Source organism: Mycetomoellerius zeteki, unplaced genomic scaffold (genome assembly GCF_001594055.1).
Source record: "Mycetomoellerius zeteki isolate Tzet28-1 unplaced genomic scaffold, Tzet1.0 scaffold735, whole genome shotgun sequence".
In the NCBI taxonomy this organism is placed as follows: domain Eukaryota; kingdom Metazoa; phylum Arthropoda; class Insecta; order Hymenoptera; family Formicidae; genus Mycetomoellerius; species Mycetomoellerius zeteki.
The window spans coordinates 58,074-80,325 of NW_017257759.1; the positions used below are offsets into that span (position 1 = coordinate 58,074).

Here is a 22,252-nt window from a genome sequence, read left to right on the forward strand (position 1 = left end):
ATTGAAGTCCGAGGTGAGAAAGGAGATATACTACGCTAATTTGTTGCTTACGCAGGAAACAACTCGTTTAGTAAATTAAGAGCGTTTTCTTCAAACTGAAACATTTTTATATATGAATAATAACTTTCATCATATATTTTTATATTACACATTATAATATAATTTAATATTTTGTCAGGCTAGCATATAACATTAATTCTCATTTGAAAAGATTAATTAGAATCTACTAGAATTTAGTTTTGAGGATTAAATGAGGTATTTCTTTGTAAAACTCTGCAATTGCGATAATACATATATTGCTACCTCTTTTTCAGTACAGATAAACTCTATTTTCAAAGAGGAGTCCCATATATTTTTCAACTAGTTACTATCCTTTCCTAAAGTTTTAATTCTACGAAGTCCACCACTAGATCAGTGAGCAACGATAAAATAAGAACTAGTAAAAGCTCGCTTTTTGAGACGTTTTGTCTCTTTTATCATTAAAATTTTTTGTGAAATTGGTTTACTTTCCAACTTGTTCTTTTTACACATTGAGAAATATACACATGGATCTCAACTCTGATGGAACAAGTCCCAATGCGCGTTTTCTCGACACTCTTTGCATGCGATTCTTAAGATGGTACTCGCTGAGAAATGACTTTCTCGCGTCAAACGTTCAGTGGGAACAGGGAACGTGTATATGCGAATAGATGCAACAAGGTGCAGTCTCGTAGCAACAAATTCACTAGTAACTCGAGGGGAAAGTTTTGTATTCGTACATTTCCTCTAAACCTCTCGCAGGTCCTCGCTTTATCCGTACCACGATAAATTCGCTTCTGTTGACGCGGGAATTGAATTCCCTATAGCATAGCCGAGGGCTGCGAACACAGAGCCATCGAACTTTTTCGCTCGCATGCAACCTTCGAGCTAACCATCGAGATCTTATGATCGAATAAGATGAGAACTGTCGTGATTGTCGCGTTTATCGAGCGATAGATTCGAATTCGTGAAGTACGTTTGTCGATTATCCATTTGAATTTTCTACAACCAGACCGCCCGTTACAATTATAATTGCGTTGCCAAGCTTGGGATGCTACCGCATTTGTGCCGATGCATCGCATTACCAATGCTACTTTGACCCGAGATAACGAGATACTCTAGCCGAGATAGATTGTCTCGTTTTAATATCGGATTTCAGGATTATGTACGAATTGTGGCGACGAACATGCACAATAGATTTGAATTTGATTCAAACCGTTGCTCCCTCTCTCTTTCTCTCGTGCTCCTAGAAATTTTCTATATATACACGCGCACGCGCGCGCGCGCGTGTGTGTGTGTTTATGTATGTTAGATATAGTATATATATATATGTATATATATATACACTATTTTTTAATCTTCTGGAAGCTCCTAAAGCGATAAAACTCAATGCAAATTCTTTCTCACGAATTGTAGGATATTCCGTGAAAACGTGAAAAGTAAATCGTTGAAATGTCATTGAAACGTATAATTGAATAAGAGATAATGTATTATTGAGAGAGAGAGAGAGAGAGAGAGAGAGAGAGAGAGAGAGAGAGAGAAAGAGAGAGAGAGAGAATAGAAGATAATGTATAAGTATTGAATAGGAGATAACATATATAAGTATTTAATAAGAGATATAAGAATTAAAATTTTAATTAAATTATTATTAATTAATTATCACATAAATATTAAAAGAAGAATTAAATTATCACATAAGTATATATTAATGCGCTGAATTATTAATATTCAAATATTTAACGTATGCAAATTTGACAATATAGTTTTGTAATTCAAGCGAACGTGATGATGCAATGTGATGATGCAATGAACTATTTTTCAGATTGTGCATATGAGCTTAATGAAAATTACAGCGTCGAATACAGTGTCGGACAAGTCGATGTGTATGTAGCGGCGTACCGATAGCTGAACCATGCGGGCACGCAACCTAGGCAGCACTTTGATCAAGGGATGTGGATGTCTCGTACCGCGCCGCTGCATTGCTCAATCGTGCGCGTACAATGCACGCAGACACATCCTACGCGCGAATATTGAGACATATGCACGCTCGATTTACGCACTCCTCTCCGTGCACTCAATCACAGGCGACCGCCGATTGGGAAGTGCACCCGGGCGAAATTAATGAAGCCCCTTCGCAAATGAATTCATGGGCGGTTCCCCCGTTCGCTCGACTATGGCTATGGTTACGGCTTCTAACATATATGCAGAGAGAGAGAAAGAGAGAGAAACAGAGAGAGAGAGAGAGAGAGAGAGAGAGAAAGGGAAAGAAAAAATGAAAACGAAAAATTATATTTCTATGCTTTCAGTACGAATAAATACAGATTTAGGATGAAGAACGACTATTTTTATTATAAAAAGCGTATATTTTTTAAGTTTTTATTATAAAAAACGTATAAAATAATAATTAACTCTGGCTACTTCTGAATTAATTAATATTAAGTAACATTTTCTCATTTTTCATCTTATTTATGTGCACCTAGTGCACTCTTTTAAATTTTTGTAGATTTCTTAATGCAAGAGAGGAACCTTTTTTTTTGTTGTAAAAGCAATTAATTTTTAAAAACTAACAGCATTTAAAATGAATTACAAAGAAGGATATTTAACAGGCGTACATTTTTATATGTACATTTTATATGTGCATTTTGCAGTGTTTTCTTTCTAATTTATTTTATTAACTAAGGCTCGCAAGTCAATTACACTGAAATTAATGAAAATATCCAGACAATAGTGTCTGAAAATTCATTTCACATTTTTATCCCGTACAATTTATCATTCAAAGAGATATATTCAGAAATTTCAGAATGTAATCGATACGTAATGGATACCTATGTATTATGTGCTGTTATTTACGAGAGCGATGACTATGTAGAGGTCATGCATACTTTTAGTACAGGGTGAAAATTCCGCGGCTTATTAAAAATTCAAGTTTTCCCTCCCTTTGAGCACTAAATGAACGCATTTAGTCCAACGATGGCGGCTGACATGTGTGTATCGCTTGCCACCCTCACCAGCTACGTGAAGTGGGATGGAAAGGCTCACTGGTTCGTGTAGGACTTTACAGTGCGGAGCCGTTAAGTGGTTGAAATGAAGCGAAAAATTATTCGTTCGCGTTTTCTGCCAGTTGCAACATCTTTAATGCATTTCTGCATACAGATATTATTGCACTGCATGTTCTCGATGAAAATTCGTATATTTCCTAATTTACGCGTCGCTAAATTACACACACACACACACACACACACACACACACACACACACACACACACACACACACACACACACACACACACAATAAAAACTTATGAATTTCAAATAATTTGCGAGTATGGAATTGATGAAAACTTGATTTTGTTCACGTAATCCATTAGAAAGTATTCAAATAATTGTTTTATATTCTTCATATTTCTAACATTTCTAAAAAAAAAATGAAATTAAATGGAATAAAAAAAATCTTGAAATGCATACACTATAATACAACTATCATTTTTCTACTAATTCAAATGTATTTAGAATATGATATTGTTTTACGTGTGTAGATATCATGGAGCATTTCGAGTTTGTAGACAATATTTTCAATTGAGCCACTACCTATGCATATACGCGCATGTACAGATATACATTGATATCTGATTTAATTCAGCGATTTGAAATATGAGACTTTATATGTATCTTTATATCTATCTGAGGACATTTGAGACATACGTTCGTGTATCGTTGTTTTCATTTTATACATTTTATACATGTTTTAAATACTGTTATATCTCTGCTTTTTGAAAACAATTATATATATATATATAATTTACAGTTTCTCATAATCTTATAGTTTGTGTGTTTGAAAATATTTATATTTTAAATATATTAAAATTATTAATTGCTTATAAACGATTTTATGAATGATTTTTATGAAATTATAAAATTTGTAAGATTATATATTATAAAATTATAAAACTTCTGTAAAGTTAAATAGAAATTTCATGAAGCATCTAATGTCGCAAATAAAAAATTGTGTCATATAACGAAAGATTTATATACTTTATGTGATGGAATTCGCGTAGATAACACGAATAATCGATGATAGCAGTACGTTTGAACAAGTAATCCTGGTTCACTTTGTGTCTTCGTGACGACAATTACAAAGTTATTGCACATAACGCATCCCGTGCAATAACTGCCTTCGACCAAGCAATTGCATTCTACTTTCTCGTATATTCTCTCTATTGAATTTCGAGCGGATCGTGCAGGACGTAGCAATGTATATGTGGCGGCAGTAATTGTACGACAAAGTGGACCCGGGGAATGAATATGCAAACAACAATATGCAAACATCAACGAACCAGATGTGAGGAGAAATAGAAGGAATGTTTTTAGAAAGAAAAGACAGAGAAGAAAAGGAAGAGAATGCAGCCAATGTTTGGGAACATGTTGAGAGCAGCAGCAGAGTAATAATAATCCTTATCTGTCTTTAAGTGTAATTTTTATGGACATGAAATCTACTCTTATAAAAGCACATCATTGCGTATAGTAGATACAGTAAAAAAATGCAAAATTGCGTACTTTTTGCAACTGTTCGCTTACACCTTTGTTATTATTCCGAAATATTATAGAAACTTATATATATAATTATTGACCAATAAGAAATAAATTAAAATATATTAAAAACTCTAATTTAACAATGTATTTAACAATGTACCAAGAAGTAAACCGCAAATCTCGTAGTTTCTTTGAAGAAAATACCCGTAGAAGCTTCAGAAGCTCTAATTGATATTTCTTAAATTTTTTGAAAGATTACTTAACGTCAAATTTTAATATCGTCATAATTTTATTTAGCTCAATTTTTTATTTTCAACATATTATCAACACAATAGAGAGAGTTAATGCGCGAGTAGTATGACCCCGTACCTGCTCGGACACAGGCTAGCCTTGGCCTGTGTACAGTCAGCCGCGAACATATTTGCATACTCGTTCAAACTACATATGTATATAATATACATTCTGCGACCGGATTCAACCTGCAACCTGGTTTTTACTCAATATTGTCGCTCGCACGTGGCCTTTGTGTAAAAATTGCAATTCAAGCTTTTGATTATTTTACACTCTTTTCCACTGCCCCTCAGGGTATCTCTAAATCAATGCGCGCACCAGAATGTTTGTATTACTATACTTCGAAAACTAACAAATAAATACCAGAGCCGTTTCGAGCCATTTTTAATCTTTATAAATCCGTCTCTTATCTATTTTTATAAATCCGAGAAATAATTACGGGTCTGATCTTCAGTATATAGAGGAGTTTTTTTTAATTTATCCATCATATTGATCAATCGTATTATACACAAATACAGCTTTTATGGAACAAAGCTGCATTTATGTATAATGCGATTAATCAATTGATAAATTAAAAACCGGTCTTATTTTTCATATATAAAATAAAACAAATGGACGTGCTTTATGAAAACATTGATCGTATAGTTAATATCCTGTTTGTGGAAATAGAAAAAGTATCTATAGAATTTTTATGAAGGAGAACGAATTCTATTTCAGATACATGTATGCATGAAATAAGAAAAGCTACGTATGATCGAAAATGGATTTTAAAGATTATTTTATTTATTTTTTGTTTATGTGAAGTGATTTTTGTGGAAAAAATTTTTTTGTTGAATACAGCGACCGTTGTATAATTTTCTAAAGAGCTTTAAGTGAAAAAAGAATAAGAAAGCGCTGAGCATCAAACATTTAATAGATGTTTTTCGTGACGGTAAAATAACTAGAGGTAAATGAGAAGCATTCCAGCGTATTTTTAAGATCTAGCATGATACCGGGCTTATATGCTGAAGCGAAACAAAAACACTTTTATACCGTCGCAAAGGGTTTATTCTGCACTGAAAAGAAAAAAGAAGGGGAAACGACATATAATACTGAAAAAGAATAAAATATAAATAAAATGACAAATTATATTCCAATGTGAAATGCTTATATATGAAAAGAGTTCTTGTAGGTACGTGATCAAAACTTTTTAGTGTGATCAAAACATATTTCGCATCTAATCGATACACCTATTTTCTATAATTACACTATTGTACTTATGCGAAATAAATGAAGATAGATGATTGACTTGATTAATATAAGATAAGAACGGTCATTAGATTCTTAAGAATTCTGTAAGAATTTAATACCTCTTAAAGCAGATATGTGAAGAATTTGATAATGAATTATGATATGTATTCTTCCAAAGAGAAGGAGAGAGAAGGAGCGCATTCTATTTGAATTCACTAGAAACTTTTATGATGATCCTGCGGAAAAGCTTTTGAGAAAAGGTGGACGTCGTGCTTTTAATCTCCGTCCATAATTTACATTAACTTTTCTTTATCCTTTCTCTGTTCATACTCAATCGATGCTTTATTCTTATCGCTTCACGCAAAGCGTGTAATTAATAACCGCGACTGGTACGCGTTCGTCCTTTGACTATCCGGGCCAGCGATCCATCGTTGATCATTAATCATCTTCACGCTTACACGGCTGGCAGCCGTATCCGTGCTCTGTATAAACCGTGTAAATATCATTTGCGAGGGTGGATGACAACGAGGGTGAAAGATCTCTCGATGAAACGACGGTCACCATTGTCAACTGGTTAGCACTTTTTCGCGTGACAAAACGATTTTACATTTCCTGCAGTTAACGCTCCTGTTTCGGCAGCACGACTGGTCTGACAGGACAGAACGGGGGGGACGACAAGAGCGAGGGGTTGTTTGGGGTTAAAAAAACGACAAGCGTGAAATTTTCGATAGCGACGGATAAACGACCACCGGCGGGGGCTCGCGTGTTCCCCGCGTAGCGTCAGGATTTACATACTACATTTTCGATTACGGCGTTTAACTTTTTCGTTTGTCAGTCTTGGGAGAGATTTATTGCACGCGCCCGCTCGCGATCGCTTCCGAAGGCGCGATTCCATTTTATCGGATATGTCATTCAGACTCTTCTCTCACATCACGAAGTCGTGGATTTCTATTCACGTTTTTGGATGCAATTAAAAAACACGACAGTCGGGCATTGTGCCAGTCTGATGGATTTTTAGCTGACAGTCTAGGCCGACTGTGTGTTTAAATTTGCCACGAAAAATAAATTTGCAACGAGAAATGAAATTTAGTAAATCCATTATGAAAGTACGCTGCAACGTCATTGATATCTTCTTGACAAGTATATATTTTTTTATCGACGTACACTGTTAGATATCAAATGAGCAATTTCAATCCCTTGAGTTAAAAACATTTTGTTATTTTTAACTTTTATGTGTTAAAATGTAAATTAATTTATTTCTGGTTAGTTTCAAAATAAACAAAATCATATTAACGCACTTAGTAAATAATAAACTAAATTTAAGTCAAATTTAAACTATTCAAATTTAATACATTTTCGTGAGTTAAATTATAAATTATAACTAAAACATAGTTAAATTAATGACATATTGAATAAAACAGTGGCTGTAGCAATGATTGAAAATAACTCAAATTGGATATAATTTGACGTTATGAATTTAATAGTGTATACATATATAATATAATACATATTATTTAAATCTGTTTAATATTACTAGGAATATTATGAAATTCGTTTTCGTCTCCATAAATAACACTTTTGCAAAGAAACACTCACAATCAGTAATATTTCCGTCACGCTATATGTGTAAATTAGAAGATACGTGTTCCCGAAAATATTTCAAATATTTAAGGTGATCGTTTTGTGTAGGCGTCAGATGCTGACAGCGAAACGGATGATAAAGGCACGAAGTGCGCGAAACGAGTGTGCCTATGCAATATCCGACTGGAAACTATTATATAACATTGATGCAAGCGAAGCATCCTTTCCGTACATACGCTCCCCCCTAATTTCAGAGGCGTAGTGAGTTTAAACTCAGTCTGCTGTCCATTCGAGATCATCTACGTGTTTGACATTATCAAGCTTGTCTCATACTTCGATTTTGCTGAATATGTTTGGTATCCGTAACAAATATATACGCGAACAACGGAGAGTACCTCGAGGGGCTTGTTACAATAATGAATATGTTGCATTTACCGCTTATAAAAAAAACCCACAGAATATATTTTCAATGCGATCATTATACGAATATCCGCACAATTTCCTATTCTAGAAAATGTGAACATTTTAAAGTAAAAAGAAAAAAATGCGGTATTTTTATTTTGTTATTCATATAGTTATGCCGTAACATTTTTATGCATACCTCGTTTTAACATTTGTAATGATAGCAGATTTTTTAACTTTGGCGTTTTATTTTTCTGTTAAGGAAAATGTTATCAAATTGTCTTAATTAGCGAGTTATTTAAGTTTTAGTGAAAAGAAAGCTTCCAATTATACTGTAGTGGATTTTAATTTGAGAAAATTTTAAAGCCGTAATTGGTGAAATATTTACTCTCAAGATTTTATAAAATATTTCAAGTACTTTGATGTGTGGTTTGGAATTCAAGTTTTACGAAAAAAGCTGGCCGGGATCTGGCTTAACAAGTCATATATCATAACATATCACTTTCAGTTTGCGATAAAATTTTTTTCGATATCAACGCCATTGTGCTTCATTCTAATATATCTATATTGAACGCATTGACTTTCATACGTGAAAATAGATTCAATAAAAACTAGAAATTCCAACAAAAATATTCGATATTTTTTTTCAAAAAAGATCTTCTTGCTGTGTTTCTATGTTTTTGAAAATTTGTTTTTTCGTTTAATTTTACTTTCTTGTTCAGCATTATTTAACGCAATCAAACGTCTTTGATGTAATATGAATGTACTCGATTTGTTGAGCGCTTAGTTTGTCCCGTAATTAAATTTACTGTAGTTTCGATAAAGTTTTCAACACTTTATTTGAAAAGAGGAATAGTTGGTGATCTCTCTTGTACAGTATTCAGCCATCGAAAATGAAAAGTCGTTCAGGTGGAAGACATTTCCATATAAATCCGCATCTTACTGCCACTTGTACCACTTTTGGCTTCTGTGTCGACGAGTAGCTCGTAACGGGGCTTAAACTGATCTCAAAATTCCTTTCATCGTTCTGTCGACTTACATAAGCTCCTGCGTCAAGCAAGATTGAGAGAACTCCTCTTGTAATACAGAGGTCTTATTAGCGCGTCGCGATGCAGAGACTCGTAAAATTTAGGACGTCTCTAGTCTTACCAAGGTCTGCACGATATATCTCACTGATGGGACTTCGGGGAACAATTATTGCTATCCTGGTCCCTTCCGCTGTTATTCTAGTCTTCTCCACGATGAATTCATTGAAGACTTTATCGCTGCGTCATCCGCTGTGACTTCTGATTTGACAAGAACGTAGAGATCTTTGGTAAAGCGAAGTGATACTCGAAGCAATGCATGTGTCAATACACTGATTACCGATTTGTGTAACCGATAACTTTTTGCAAATCTTGTTTTTTAAATAACATATGGGCAGTTAGATTTTTATTTTTATTCAATAGTTTTTTGCAAAATTAAGATTAAGGATTAATACAAAACGTTACTATTTTTGGTTTCGCGATTGATGTTTCGAAATAATGTTAAGAAAAAAATATACATATATACATATGTTTATTAATTTAAAGTTGCACAGTTTTTCATTAAGAATATTACGTTACCTGATGGAGATTGTAATACAAGCAGTAGAATTGAGATACGGCGTGGATATATTACGCTTTCACAAGCGTAATATTAAATACTCGCGGTTAATTTATATTTGTTCCATGTACACGTTAACATTTTACTATGTGAGTGGTACAATCTATGTACACAAGTATGACAATTCCAGGATAATAAATTAATGCTCCCTCAAGAGAGCAGCGAAGTGGTAAAAGCCTCACGCGTCGCAAATTGCTGGTTCTCATTATTATTGCTGCTGACCATGGCTAACATCCTCTATTCTGTATCCCAGTGAATGTGGCAGCGCAGCGTTATTATGACGACCTGCGTTAAGCTAATGATAACTATGCTATATGCACTAACGAGCTTTAGTGTTTCCGAACCTGACCTAACTTACTCAGCTATCAAGACGACTGATATCTGTTTATCACACTAATAAGTTTAATTTTCATAGACATGACGTAAACTTGTAAAACAACGCCAATAATTGTCGACACAAAATTAGATGATTACCGCATAAGTAATTATTGCATTAATTTGCGTACTCCTGCAATGATGCATTTTCTTGTATTTCGCCTTTGTTATATTATTCTCGCTTGTTGTGGTGTTCTAATATATCCACGTAGATTAAAGCTTCGGTGTACCGACTCAAAGTAAATTTAACCCGCATTTACGGCAAGCTGTACCGCGAAATTGGCGTTAAATTACTGTAATTAATTGCCACGAATAAGCTACACCTTAGCCGTATCCGTCATTACTGTTCCTATATCTAGAAAACTTATTTTTTTATAAATTAATGATATAAGTAATAGTAATGAAGTACATAAAGTTGGAATCAAGTTAGAATCGCGTGATATGATTAATTAATATTTTTCTTGAACTCTTCTTTGCATGAGAAAATTGATTTATCTTAAAAAGTTTTGGACTCTTGTTATAACAAACCAATAAAAGTCGTGAAACGCAGTTTACATAAATGTACATTATCGTCCTTCAATTCGCTAAAATTTTTATATTGATTAAACATTTGTAAATAAGTATTGGTTGAGTTTAACAGAGAAAACAACTGTCCAACTGTTGTAAAATTCTTTATCATGATTGGTTTATACATTTAGATCCAGTGAGAAACTAAGGACAAGACCCATCATGTTAAAGAATTGTACAAGGGTTTCAAAGCTGTTTTTTCTGCTGAATACAGTCAATATATATGGATTAGGAACGTTATTTCACAATAGTAACGAGTTACTTTCTATAATATAAAAAATCTGGAGACACGGTAGTGTCTCGGCGTTAAGCCAAGCGCAGTGACACTGCCGTGCCTCCTTTATGCGAACCGGCGAGTTGCGGGGACTTAAGATTATCGGATCTCAATAACGGCTGAACTGATCAAGTTCTATATATGCTCAATCGATAGCTACCGTTCGGACGTATAATTAAGTGCTTTTATTTTAACAGTAACGATAACGCATTATTTCATAAAAATAACGCGTTACTATTACCGTTACTTTTTGTAAAACGTAACTCATTACTGTTACTTAGAAAATAACGATTTGTTGTTTTTTCGTTACTTTTTTGTCATATTAAAGTATGATATTAGATTTAAAAATTACATTATTTATAATAATAATCAATATTAATAGTGAAAATCAATATTAAAATGTAAAATTCTAAGCTAGCCCGTATATAGCAAGCTTTTTTATTTATATTAAACTTTTATATCTAATAAATTTTCGATAATTCTTTATATTAATGTTTTTATTTTTAATATATCTTATCTTTAGAAACTTACATAATTTACAAATGCAGATTTTATTAAAAATTTTTATTAAATGTTATTTTTAAACATTAACGTCATAATTTAGAATAGTGCATTCTTATATTCACTGCCAATATGAAAACTTACAGTTTACGTTTTATATATATACATATATATATATATACTACAGATTTTCAATATTGACAGTGACTATCAGAATACAGTCTAAAATATAAAGTACAAAACATTTTTTGATATTTAAATTTCTACTATAAAATATTTCTAACCAATTATAAAAATAAAACGATCTATTGAATTATCATAAAGATAATAAGTGATTGAAGTGACAATAAAAGTAACAACTGAATTCGTTACCGTTACCTTAAAAATACAACGACGTTACCGTTACCATTACGGACAGAAAAAAAGTAACGAAAATGATAATAGCGTTACGAGTTGCGCAATTTACTTCTTAACTCTATATATGAGCTGTATGTATGAGCTGATATGTATAACAGAATAAATTTCGCAGTCATAAAAATTGATGCCCATGTTACTAAACAATTTACTCATTTGTATCGTGGTAATTTAAAAATTGCTTTCTATTTGAATGCCATTGTTAATACTGAATATAACGTTTTAATACTTTTTGCGTTAGGGAAAATGATATTTTTCCGTAATACTTCGCGCTTAATGTTGCACCAGCGGCAATAGCGGTGGAAGCTCACAACCGCATCTTCTCCGTCTCCCACATTTTCTCCGTTCCATTATACGTGGACGCGGGTCATAATGTATTCGCTCGCTTTAAAGCATCATGAGCGTTCCGCGCGCACGAACGCGCCGGTCACCAGGCGCCAACGCCAAGAACGGGTATAACCCGTTGCGGCATGTACTGCCGCAGAATTGGTGTTAAATTACAATTATTAATTGCAGTAAACAAGCTACATCGCAGCCCACCACTTCGCTCGCTTATGTAGTCGCGTCATTTGCCTTTAATTCAGTGAACGGACCGGTGCTATGCGAGGTTCCAGATTATTATACGGAAATTTTCCGGCGAAATGACGGAAATTATTTTAAAACGGGGCTAGCAAGAGTTCACGAGACGTTCACCGTGTTTTCCTCGCGCAGAGTGTCTCAGTAAATATTCTGCAGGTTAATTTACTAACTGACGTTCTTAAAACAGTTTATTGATCAGCTTGAAGAAATTTTCTTGGGACATCTTAAAACTTTTAAGTCCTGGGCTTTCTTAAAAGCTTTAGGCTTTTTTAAGAAAGAAAGTAAAGATATACGAGACTGAATAGAAATTAAAAATACTGATGTTTTTAACTCCTTTTTCAAAAAAATTGAAACATATTAGTTGAGTATGGTTAAACGTAATTTACATCTCTCTCTCTCTCTCTCTTTCTCTCTCTCTCTTTCTCTGCCGCTAAGATATAATACCACGTATTTATAGAAGTTGAATTTTACAAGTCTATTATAAAAGCTTTTAAAGTTAAGAGTATAATAAATATTGCCTATTTTTTACATTTTATATTTTAAAATTATAAACACATTCGTGGGAATTCAATATACAGTGTGATCATTAGTGTCTAAACTAAATGGTTACTATTTGCAACGAGTAGATCGAACAAATGAAACGCCATATTGTAGAGGAAATTTCATTTAAACCGTTTACAAGCTAATTTATAAGTGTACAAGCCAGTTTATAAGTGTCAACATGTACATATGAACTATTGAAGGAAAAGGATTCAAAAATTAAAAAATTTATCCTAACAAAATTGCGTTTCATTTATTTTGTTGGGCTTACATGCGAAATAATAACTATTTAGACACAATCCTAATTTAGGTCACTTTGTACATTTAGGTTTTGATTGGAAAAGAATGTAATAAAAAATTATATCTCGTGGCTTTTAGGCATATAGACTTATATACGATTGCATAATTTTGCATGATCCACGATTGCCACTCGTAAAATTGTCAATTGATTGATGTCATTTCTCAAAATATCATATATATCTCCACATTTTATCTCGAAACGTATTTCGCGATCGCCTCGCGCAACGTAACTATTTTATGTCGCGAATTCACGAGCATACTCCTAGTGCGGGGCACGAGGTTTATTGCAAGCGCGGCGACGCATGTACAATGAAAAATGGGCAATACCGTGTAAGCACGATAACGATTGCATATCACTTACAACGATCGGTAGCATTTCATTCCGACTCGATACACAACGTGCGTAAATGCAACGTTATTACTGATAGGTATTAACCACTGCGCTCGCACACATCTTGAAGCGGATTTATTTGCCATCACACATAACGTTTACGTATACATTTTGATCCGATCAACGCTTATCCATGCTCTTATATACGTACATTTAGAACGGGCGCTCTGGAAGCCATCGCATAAATTCGTATGAACTTAGTCTGAATGCAATGCGCGTAGAATGCGCGGAATAGGATGCCACGAGAATTCTTGAGGGATAAGATGCATCGAATGATTTCGCATTTTCCGCATTTATGCACTCGTAAATGAGCCGTTGAATATATAATAAAATCCAGTCTGCTCGTTGCAGCATCTTTCCGTAATTTCATATAAAAACATGAGATACTTATATACTTGATATCATTAAATAATTACAAGTTGTAATTATAGTTGGATAGGTCTAGATTTTACTTTTTTTATATAATTTTTTGCTCATGAAACATGCATGACTCTCCGTCTCAAATTTCAGTCAATCACAGGCTTTTAACGGAAACCAATATCGACGCGGAAATGATTTTATCGCGATTCTCATCGTCGACGGATTCTTTCCTTATATCGGCAATCTTGTACAAAACGGCGTACCTCTATGTATATTTGATGTGTCGCTGATGGAGTCCATTACACAGCGAGCAGACTTCGAAATCTCTTTTTCCGTTCCAGTTCCGAGGTCGGTGTTACGGGAGCAATTTGAGGGCGGTATCGAGCCGGACGAGGCAGTGATGCAGGAGTTCGAGGAAGGATTCGACAGGGCGGACTTCAGGGCTGAATTCAGCCCCAGTCCAAATCTCGAAGGACCGCAGCCGCCACCACGCGACAACGTCTCTAGAAATTTTCCGACCGTTAGCTCATCTCCACCTCGCGCACGGACCAACAACGACGGTGAGTTCTATCTAACGCTTTGCTTCTTCGTCTTGTTTAAGATAAGTGCATGTGATATTATATCAAATTCTACTGCATGTATTATATGTATGTATATATATATATATTTCTAACGTTTTACATTTCATACGAGAGCAAGATAATAATAAGTCAGTGATAATAAATCACACATTTTAATGCTTAAATAGGTTTTAGATATTTTCTATACGATTTTATTCTTGTACATGGAGGAAAATTCTTTTTGGAGAAATGTAATCACATATTTTTACATTAATATAGAGAATATATAGTTGGGACCAGTACAAGAAGTACTCTCACAAATTCATATAAACGTTCTATTTTATTTAATGAAAAGTAAGAAGTAAATTAAAAACAGATTTATTGAAAAAGAATATTTATTTTTATAACAATTTTAATATTTTGTGTTGGTTCTCCTTTTTCTTTTATTTCTTTCTTTCTGGAAGAAAATGCAATAAATTCAGGGTGTTTTTATCTATGGTCAAGGCTGTATATGTATATGTATGTGTACATATGTCCTGTTATATTATTTTATTCCTGAAAATGTAGCAGAATTATTTTTGCGCATGCAAAATTTTTTAACAAGCAAATTGCACTTGAAAGCACTTGAAAATAATATCTATTTTCCATCTATTCCGCAAATAAATATATTCTCTTTATTCCAAGATATTTTAATTTGTAAATGGCATATGAAATTTTTGTATATACACGGAAAAAAAATATTTCTGGTTTACAGCTAATTCTGATTAGCTGAAATTGCATTAGCTACTATAGCTATGAATTTGCTAATACATACAAAGGATTTGCTGCTGTAGCTAATATAAGGACGTGATAGCAAAATATGCATGTCTGTTACAGATCGATTTATTTAGCAATATGAAGTTAGTTGTCACGGTTATCGGATATATCCGTGTAAAAGAAAATTATCTCTACCACAATTAAATATGATTTGCTGAAACTGTACTTGCTACCAAATTGTCTGTTACACAGAAAACATTTGCTGCAATGATCAATACATCGACATAATAGCAAAATGCTTTTCTGTTACAATGATAATATTTAGGTCTCACAGCTAATGAAAATTAGACCTCGCAGATACGATGTTAGGTGTCCATATAATGCTACTGAATTTAGCTGCCATACACTAATCTTTTTTTCCGTGTATGTACGCAAATATTATTATATAATATTTCCGCATGATTGTACTTTTGCATGCTTGTTTTTGCTCGTGATCGATCTGCCTTTGACACACCAACCGACGTGCGTATATATTAAACATTATCAGGCGGAAGTTGCATTCAGGTAATACGCGTGAGTGCTAACGACGATTAGCTAGCTTCCGTGTCGGGATTATGAAAATTTATTTCGGCAAGTTCTCCGCTCCAGAGCTTTATCCGAGCAGTTGATTAATTCTGCTCATTTATAAATAACCGTGTAATTGTATAATTACAAGCGGGTGACGAGGTAAATTATTATTTCCATGACTAATTAATCCCAACGCGAGCGTCGGGACATCAACGTGAGGATCCATTTATACTTTACATTTCACTATGTCTACAACTGCGTTATTACGACGTATAACGCATTTTTACATAATAAAATTATCTTCACATGAATGTGCGTGAAAAATGAAATAATGGAAAGGTGAAGCCAAAAGCAAATGCTTATAACACCCAAAACAATGAACAATAATATAATATTTAATATGTAATATAATAAATTATACTTAAATGACATTTTAACAATTGAACATTCAAATGGAAATTGTAGCTTGAATTTTTTTGTTTTTCTGAGCTGTGCATTAATTTTTTTTTATCGCGGCGCTGACGAGCAGCACGATGAAGAGGCATATTAAAGTCCATTTTTACGTTTTCATTCTTTTCACAGGAGCCAAGAGACATTTCGACGCATTGAAACGTTTTTCTGCTCCTTTTTTTCTTCTACGCTCCTCGTATTGCGTGCTGCATAAAACGCGGAAGCAAAGCGTTCGTCTTAGAGTCACTCTCGCTACCGGAAGTATCCGGATGTACGTAACTTTATATCCTGTATAGTAATGCCCGCAATGAAATTACTTACCAGCCCGTTGAAAAGCACGCCCGGGCAAAGCAACAGTATTCAGCCGCTTTATATTCACTTCGCCTGCAAGCGTTTTCTCTTCTGCTTTTATTTTTCACGCGAATTTGCCAGAAGTGTTATACAGGACTGGCGTTATTAGCATCGCATGCAGCGAATGCACTTTTACGATCACTTATTAACATCTCTCATTAATACTTTCAGCTCCGCATAACTTTTTTATTCGATATTTAAGCCGTGGCGTGTCGCGCCAGTGATGCAGCTCGATGCTCGGCCCGCCACGCATCAGTGACGCGGCTCAGTATTTAGGCCAATGCACTCGAATGAATCATCTCGATATTTATAGTCGAACGCATCTCGAGACGCATTTAAACATTTTCAGTTTGCCACGGCAGAGTTTTTTTCGCTTTTGTCATTACACCTAACTCTGCGAAATACCAGAGTTTTGCAATTATTCATTAGATATTGGATTTCACTGCTAAGACCAACTAATAGAATAAACGGACCGTTTCATCGGTCGAAAGGATGAAACCAACTCATTAAAGCTCGGCGAAATTAGGTAAGTCGATCGGTTCAGAAGTTCGGCTTCAAAGATCGCTTGACCGGGCACAGTCCTGTAATTGGATATGCATTCACTTGAACACTCCTTGCTGACACCTTTGCTTCGTGGTCCGTTGAATCATTCGCTATTGCCTTCGGCTATTCACTTCAGTAGCTTTAGCAAAGTGAAAAGCAATACAGAAAGATATACATTAGAATAGTATAAAGGAAAGGTGCAAAAATAAATAGGGTATAAGAGAATTCATAAAACATCCGTTATTCTATTGAATGGAACATTCAGAATCTGACATTTAATTTTATTGGGTTCCATTTTCACTGACATAAATTATACGTAATGTTGCGCATTCAAATTTTTATGCATTCGTATTACCTTGCCGAGAGAAAATCAAAATATCTACTTCGATATTTCTACAGCCTTTATACGTAATATTCTTATCTACGTATTTATACTTATAGCTAAAACAGGAATTCAGAAGCACATGTCCGAAGATAAAAAATACCGATAAAGCTAAATTAGTTCGAAAGCAGATTAAATGTACCTCATATATCGGCAATTTATTGTATTCAATTCACGTGTAATATATCTATATTACACGTGACGGTAATAAAATATCTTAGGGTACATGATATATGTACATATATAATGTATTGTTATCACATTTTGGTAAATATGTGTGTTCGGGCAAATGAGAAATTCAATCTCGGGACACAATATCGCACTTCGAATATTTATATCCTCGAACTACAATTTAATGCTAGAATATTAATTAAAGGCGCTGAAGATGGAAACACTGTGAATGAAAAAATATAGTACGATAAAAATATTAAAAATAAAAGAACTTTTATAGATTAGATAGTTTTAAACATATGACAAAGAAAGGTAAGGCGACACTCACTATATTAATAAAAAAAAATTATATATCAACTCTTTAAAAAAGAGTTACTGCATTAGAGTCCACGCGACCTTTTTCAGTTAATATCCTAGTAGCGCTGTCAATAACTTTATAAATACCTTCCTTTCTCTAACGTGTTGTTGTTAACCCTTGAGAGCTCTTTTAATTTTAGAAAATGCTGTACCACACGCGTATCCACATGTCAATTAACTACGTACATCTAGGTAATTATTCAGAAAAGAGAAAAATAAATAAATATAGATTAAATAAATTTATAGCAATAAGCATTTGTTAAATATTAATTAATCTTTCGTCTGCAATCTTTTTGACATAAGCGAATTTCATTCTCAAATTCTTTCCTCATTTTTGCTCAAATTCCAATTTTTATTTAATAAAGGTTTTAACATGAGTTAAAAAACTATTTGGTAATGTAATAGAAGTGTTGAAAAGTAATCCTGAATTTTCTCAAATCTTTTCAAATCCTAGAACAGTAAAAAAATGGGTTGGATAAGAAAGATGTAAATGAAACGAATAAAAATATGATTGTAAATAGATTTATAATATTCTAATGTTGGATTATGAAAATATAGTCTTAGTAATGAGAAAATTTAATAGGAGAAAGAGAAATCATTGGCAAATTATTCATTATTAACAAATTATTCTTATAATTGTATTAATGACATAACATGTTGCTAAATTGCACAGTTCACTCGATAATAGGTAGGTATACACTAACTGACTGCAAATTCTAAACAATTTTCCTGAGCGAGAAAGAGGAGACTCACCGTGCTTCCCCCTCGAGTTTTCGAAGGGTTATTCCGGGTTCCAGTTACGTGGCGCGGTTGGTGGCTTTAATGAGTTCGTCGACGAGGTGTGCATAATGCGATGCGCTAAGGGACCCTCATCTCTCATTGTCTTCGCGCGGAGACGCCAACGCGTAATGACTGCGCCGCGTGCGTCGCTTTGATGCCCGCCATAGATTATCGAAATTGCGTTATCGTCGAGCGAAATGAACTTATGTATCTGAACGACATAATTGACTTAACGAGGAAAATGTAATGATTTGTGTCATTAGTGCAGAATGTTAATTATTACGTTTTGGTCTGTTAGATACCACATTCCAGTTATTTCTGTATTTATAAAATATGATAAACGTTATCATAATCGTATATTGTGATAAAATCTTTAATCTTCCATGAATTATTCTGAATTTCACCATTTTTGCCCGTTTCTATCAATGTAGATTAATTTTAATCTCGATTTAATTTACTCTTCATTCTTTTTCTAATTCTTAGAACCAGAAAAAGATGAGAAGAGTTAGTTAAATCGAAATTAAAATTAAACTACATTGACAGGGCATTAATTAGACCACCTGAATTGCTAAGGAACGGTTGTGTTTTTCAAAGAGTTTCTAGGCTTTAAAAGATCTGAAAAAATGCTGTACTCTTTTAACATTTAGGAATATGGTTATGCAATTATATGAGCCGAAACGTTTTTACATTTCTTTGTGCATGTCGAATTTTTGCAAAATCGACAAAATATTCAAAGTAAAAGAATCTGGGTCTTTTCAATTTTCCTTGTGGTCTGCGGAGGATTAAGGCCCGGTTGTTTGATCACACATTAGATAAACTATGTGATCATTTATCTAATGAATAAAAGAGAACGAAAGAGAACCAGTAAACTGAAGTTTATCGAAAAATGGAACTACCCTGTCTAAATATCTTACTTTTAAATATCTAAAGATTTTAAATTAAATCCTTAAATATTTTTAAAAGACATATAGTTAATTAAAAGAAATATAATTTGATTTAGAATTGTTGAAATGCAGCAAAAAATATTCAAAACTGCGTTTTTATTCGTGATAACGAAGCGTAAATAAACTATCAGTTTGTAAGATTAATTTCTCATTAACGTTGATGGCAGAGAAAACAAGAATATAAAAATTCGAATAAAGGAAAATTGATAAAGTTAATTTAGTTTCTAGAGGAAGATAGGCTTAGGGTTATCTCGTGGATTATCTCAAGAAGAAGACAAATTTGCTTGAAATATGATATAAAGGGCGAAGAGTCCTTACCAACCCCGTCGTCCTCGATCAAGGTCCACACGTTCTTCGGTCTTCATCTCCTTCGTTCTCGAGGGAACCCTGGTCACGTGTAAACGCAATCAGACAGCGAGAAGACGATGTTATAATATATAAAAACTTAACGTCCAGTTCGTTCGTTTAGCATTTCTACTGATCTGTATAAATTGGAGAGACAGCAAAGATAGACAATTAAGGTAAAGAATGAAAAATGAGATCGGAACAGGGAGATGAATACACTGGATTAAAGTTTACTATGAAATTTATTATACGTTACGCGAAAGATTCGTGCAACCTGTTCATTAAATAAATATACAGAGATATGTTAAAAATTGCAAATAATAATACAATTAGAACAATAAAGATGAAATGGTTCGTGAAAATGATTAATTGATGTCACGCAAATTCTTTATAGATTTTGTAGGTCGAATAACATATAATGTGCAAACGTACGCAAACGTAATTTACAATACACAAATCATTTTCAGTTATCTCTTTTATTAATCCTTATATTATTACGTCAATTTTAACTCAGAAATTTCCAATAATGGTTTTACTTGTTACTAAATATTCCGAAACTAGGTTACTTAATTTTCCAGCAGAATAATTGAAGCATATATCAATATTTTTTCCTGCATGGTTAATATATTTTATTTTTATTCGAGAAGTAGAAATGGTCAGCTAGAGCTGCACACAATAGAAGTATGAAATTTGCAACCTTCACTTATTCGAGGTACGAACGTTTACCGAATTTCAGCGTTGCAAGATCACATTGGAACCGGCCGATTACGCACGAGGTTCCGTGCTACAAGACCTCTGAATGGAGTACGTGTCGCCATCAGTGCAATATAATTCAGACTTCTAATTAAAAGCGCTCGCACCTGCTCTTTGCTCTCGGCTCTAGTCCGAAATCGTATAATTTCTCAGCTATTCACGCGAATACGCAGCGTTCGTTATATTCGGATTCTGAATTGCAACTCCGTTCGAGTACAAAAGAAATTTCGCTTTTATAATGGTGACTTTGTGTACGTTCCTGAAAACTATCACTGGTGCAGAAAGCGACGTCGACATCGCTTGCCACCGAAAGGCAATAAGCCCACGCATTCCCGAACCTTATTCAATCCCGTAAGGTCGACAGTCTCGCTCGTCTCTCTTCTCGATTTTTCTTATATACTTTGTCTACTCCTAAAAAGTTTCGTCTTATACTTTCGAAATCAATGAATAACTAAACTTGATGTCTTCTCATATAAAAACTTTGATATGTTCTATGTGTACCTATAACGTAACAAATTGTAACCCAATATATCATTACATCTTTAACTTAATTTCGAAATACTATAACTCGACTTAAGTCCTTCAAAGGTCACGGTGCTCATTCACGTATTAATTTTTATCAATATTGTCATTTTTAATATAAAAAATTTTTTTTTATTATTTTTCTTTATAATTCTATTAAATTGGTGTGCATAATGTAACGAGTTATTATTATCATTGTGACACTATCTTATTAGTCTTTGACTATTACTGACTTATTATTTTAATTGTTTATATAAGGATTACTTTACTTTTACGTTTGTAAATTGTCGATCTTGAATAGAAATTATGTTTACTGTATTGGTTATCGAACAATTTCCATTTCTGTGACTTCTTCTCATAAAAGGAATTTTCTGCCTTTTGATCAAAAGCACAATGGACATCTCTGTATTTCACTTATGATTATCTAAAGATGGCTTAAAAAGTGAGCCGTTATATTATATTTTTATTATTAAGATAAATTGTTGTATTTAAATTATTATTGCGTTTCAATCGCTCGATCCATTTACCTTTTTTTTTTTACACATTTATTGTTATTTATTTTTGAATATCAATATAATGAATTTTTTATTATCATCATTTTTATATAATACTTTATTGTGTGTAACAACGTTTATAAAATTTAAACTTTAAAAGGTAAATATTTAGATAACGTTAAAATCGAACATTCCGTACATTCCGTCTACATTTATCGATATGATGTATAAAAACGTGTCGCGCATCTCTTGCATTTTGTGATGATCTGTATTGGCGTTT

General features: G+C 33.5%; 1 protein-coding gene across 1 annotated transcript in view; it reads left to right on the forward strand.

Annotated features, from left to right (window-relative positions):
- Nucleotides 1–22,252, forward strand: part of LOC108729458 (uncharacterized) — a gene marked incomplete at its 5' end in the record, with an annotated part of 69,487 nt that overhangs the window by 33,175 nt on the left and 14,060 nt on the right. Inside the window, one exon of the mRNA XM_018458588.1 lies at nucleotides 14,339–14,557. Within this exon, the coding sequence (XP_018314090.1) occupies nucleotides 14,339–14,557 (219 nt within the window). The remainder of the gene's footprint in view (nucleotides 1–14,338; nucleotides 14,558–22,252) is intronic.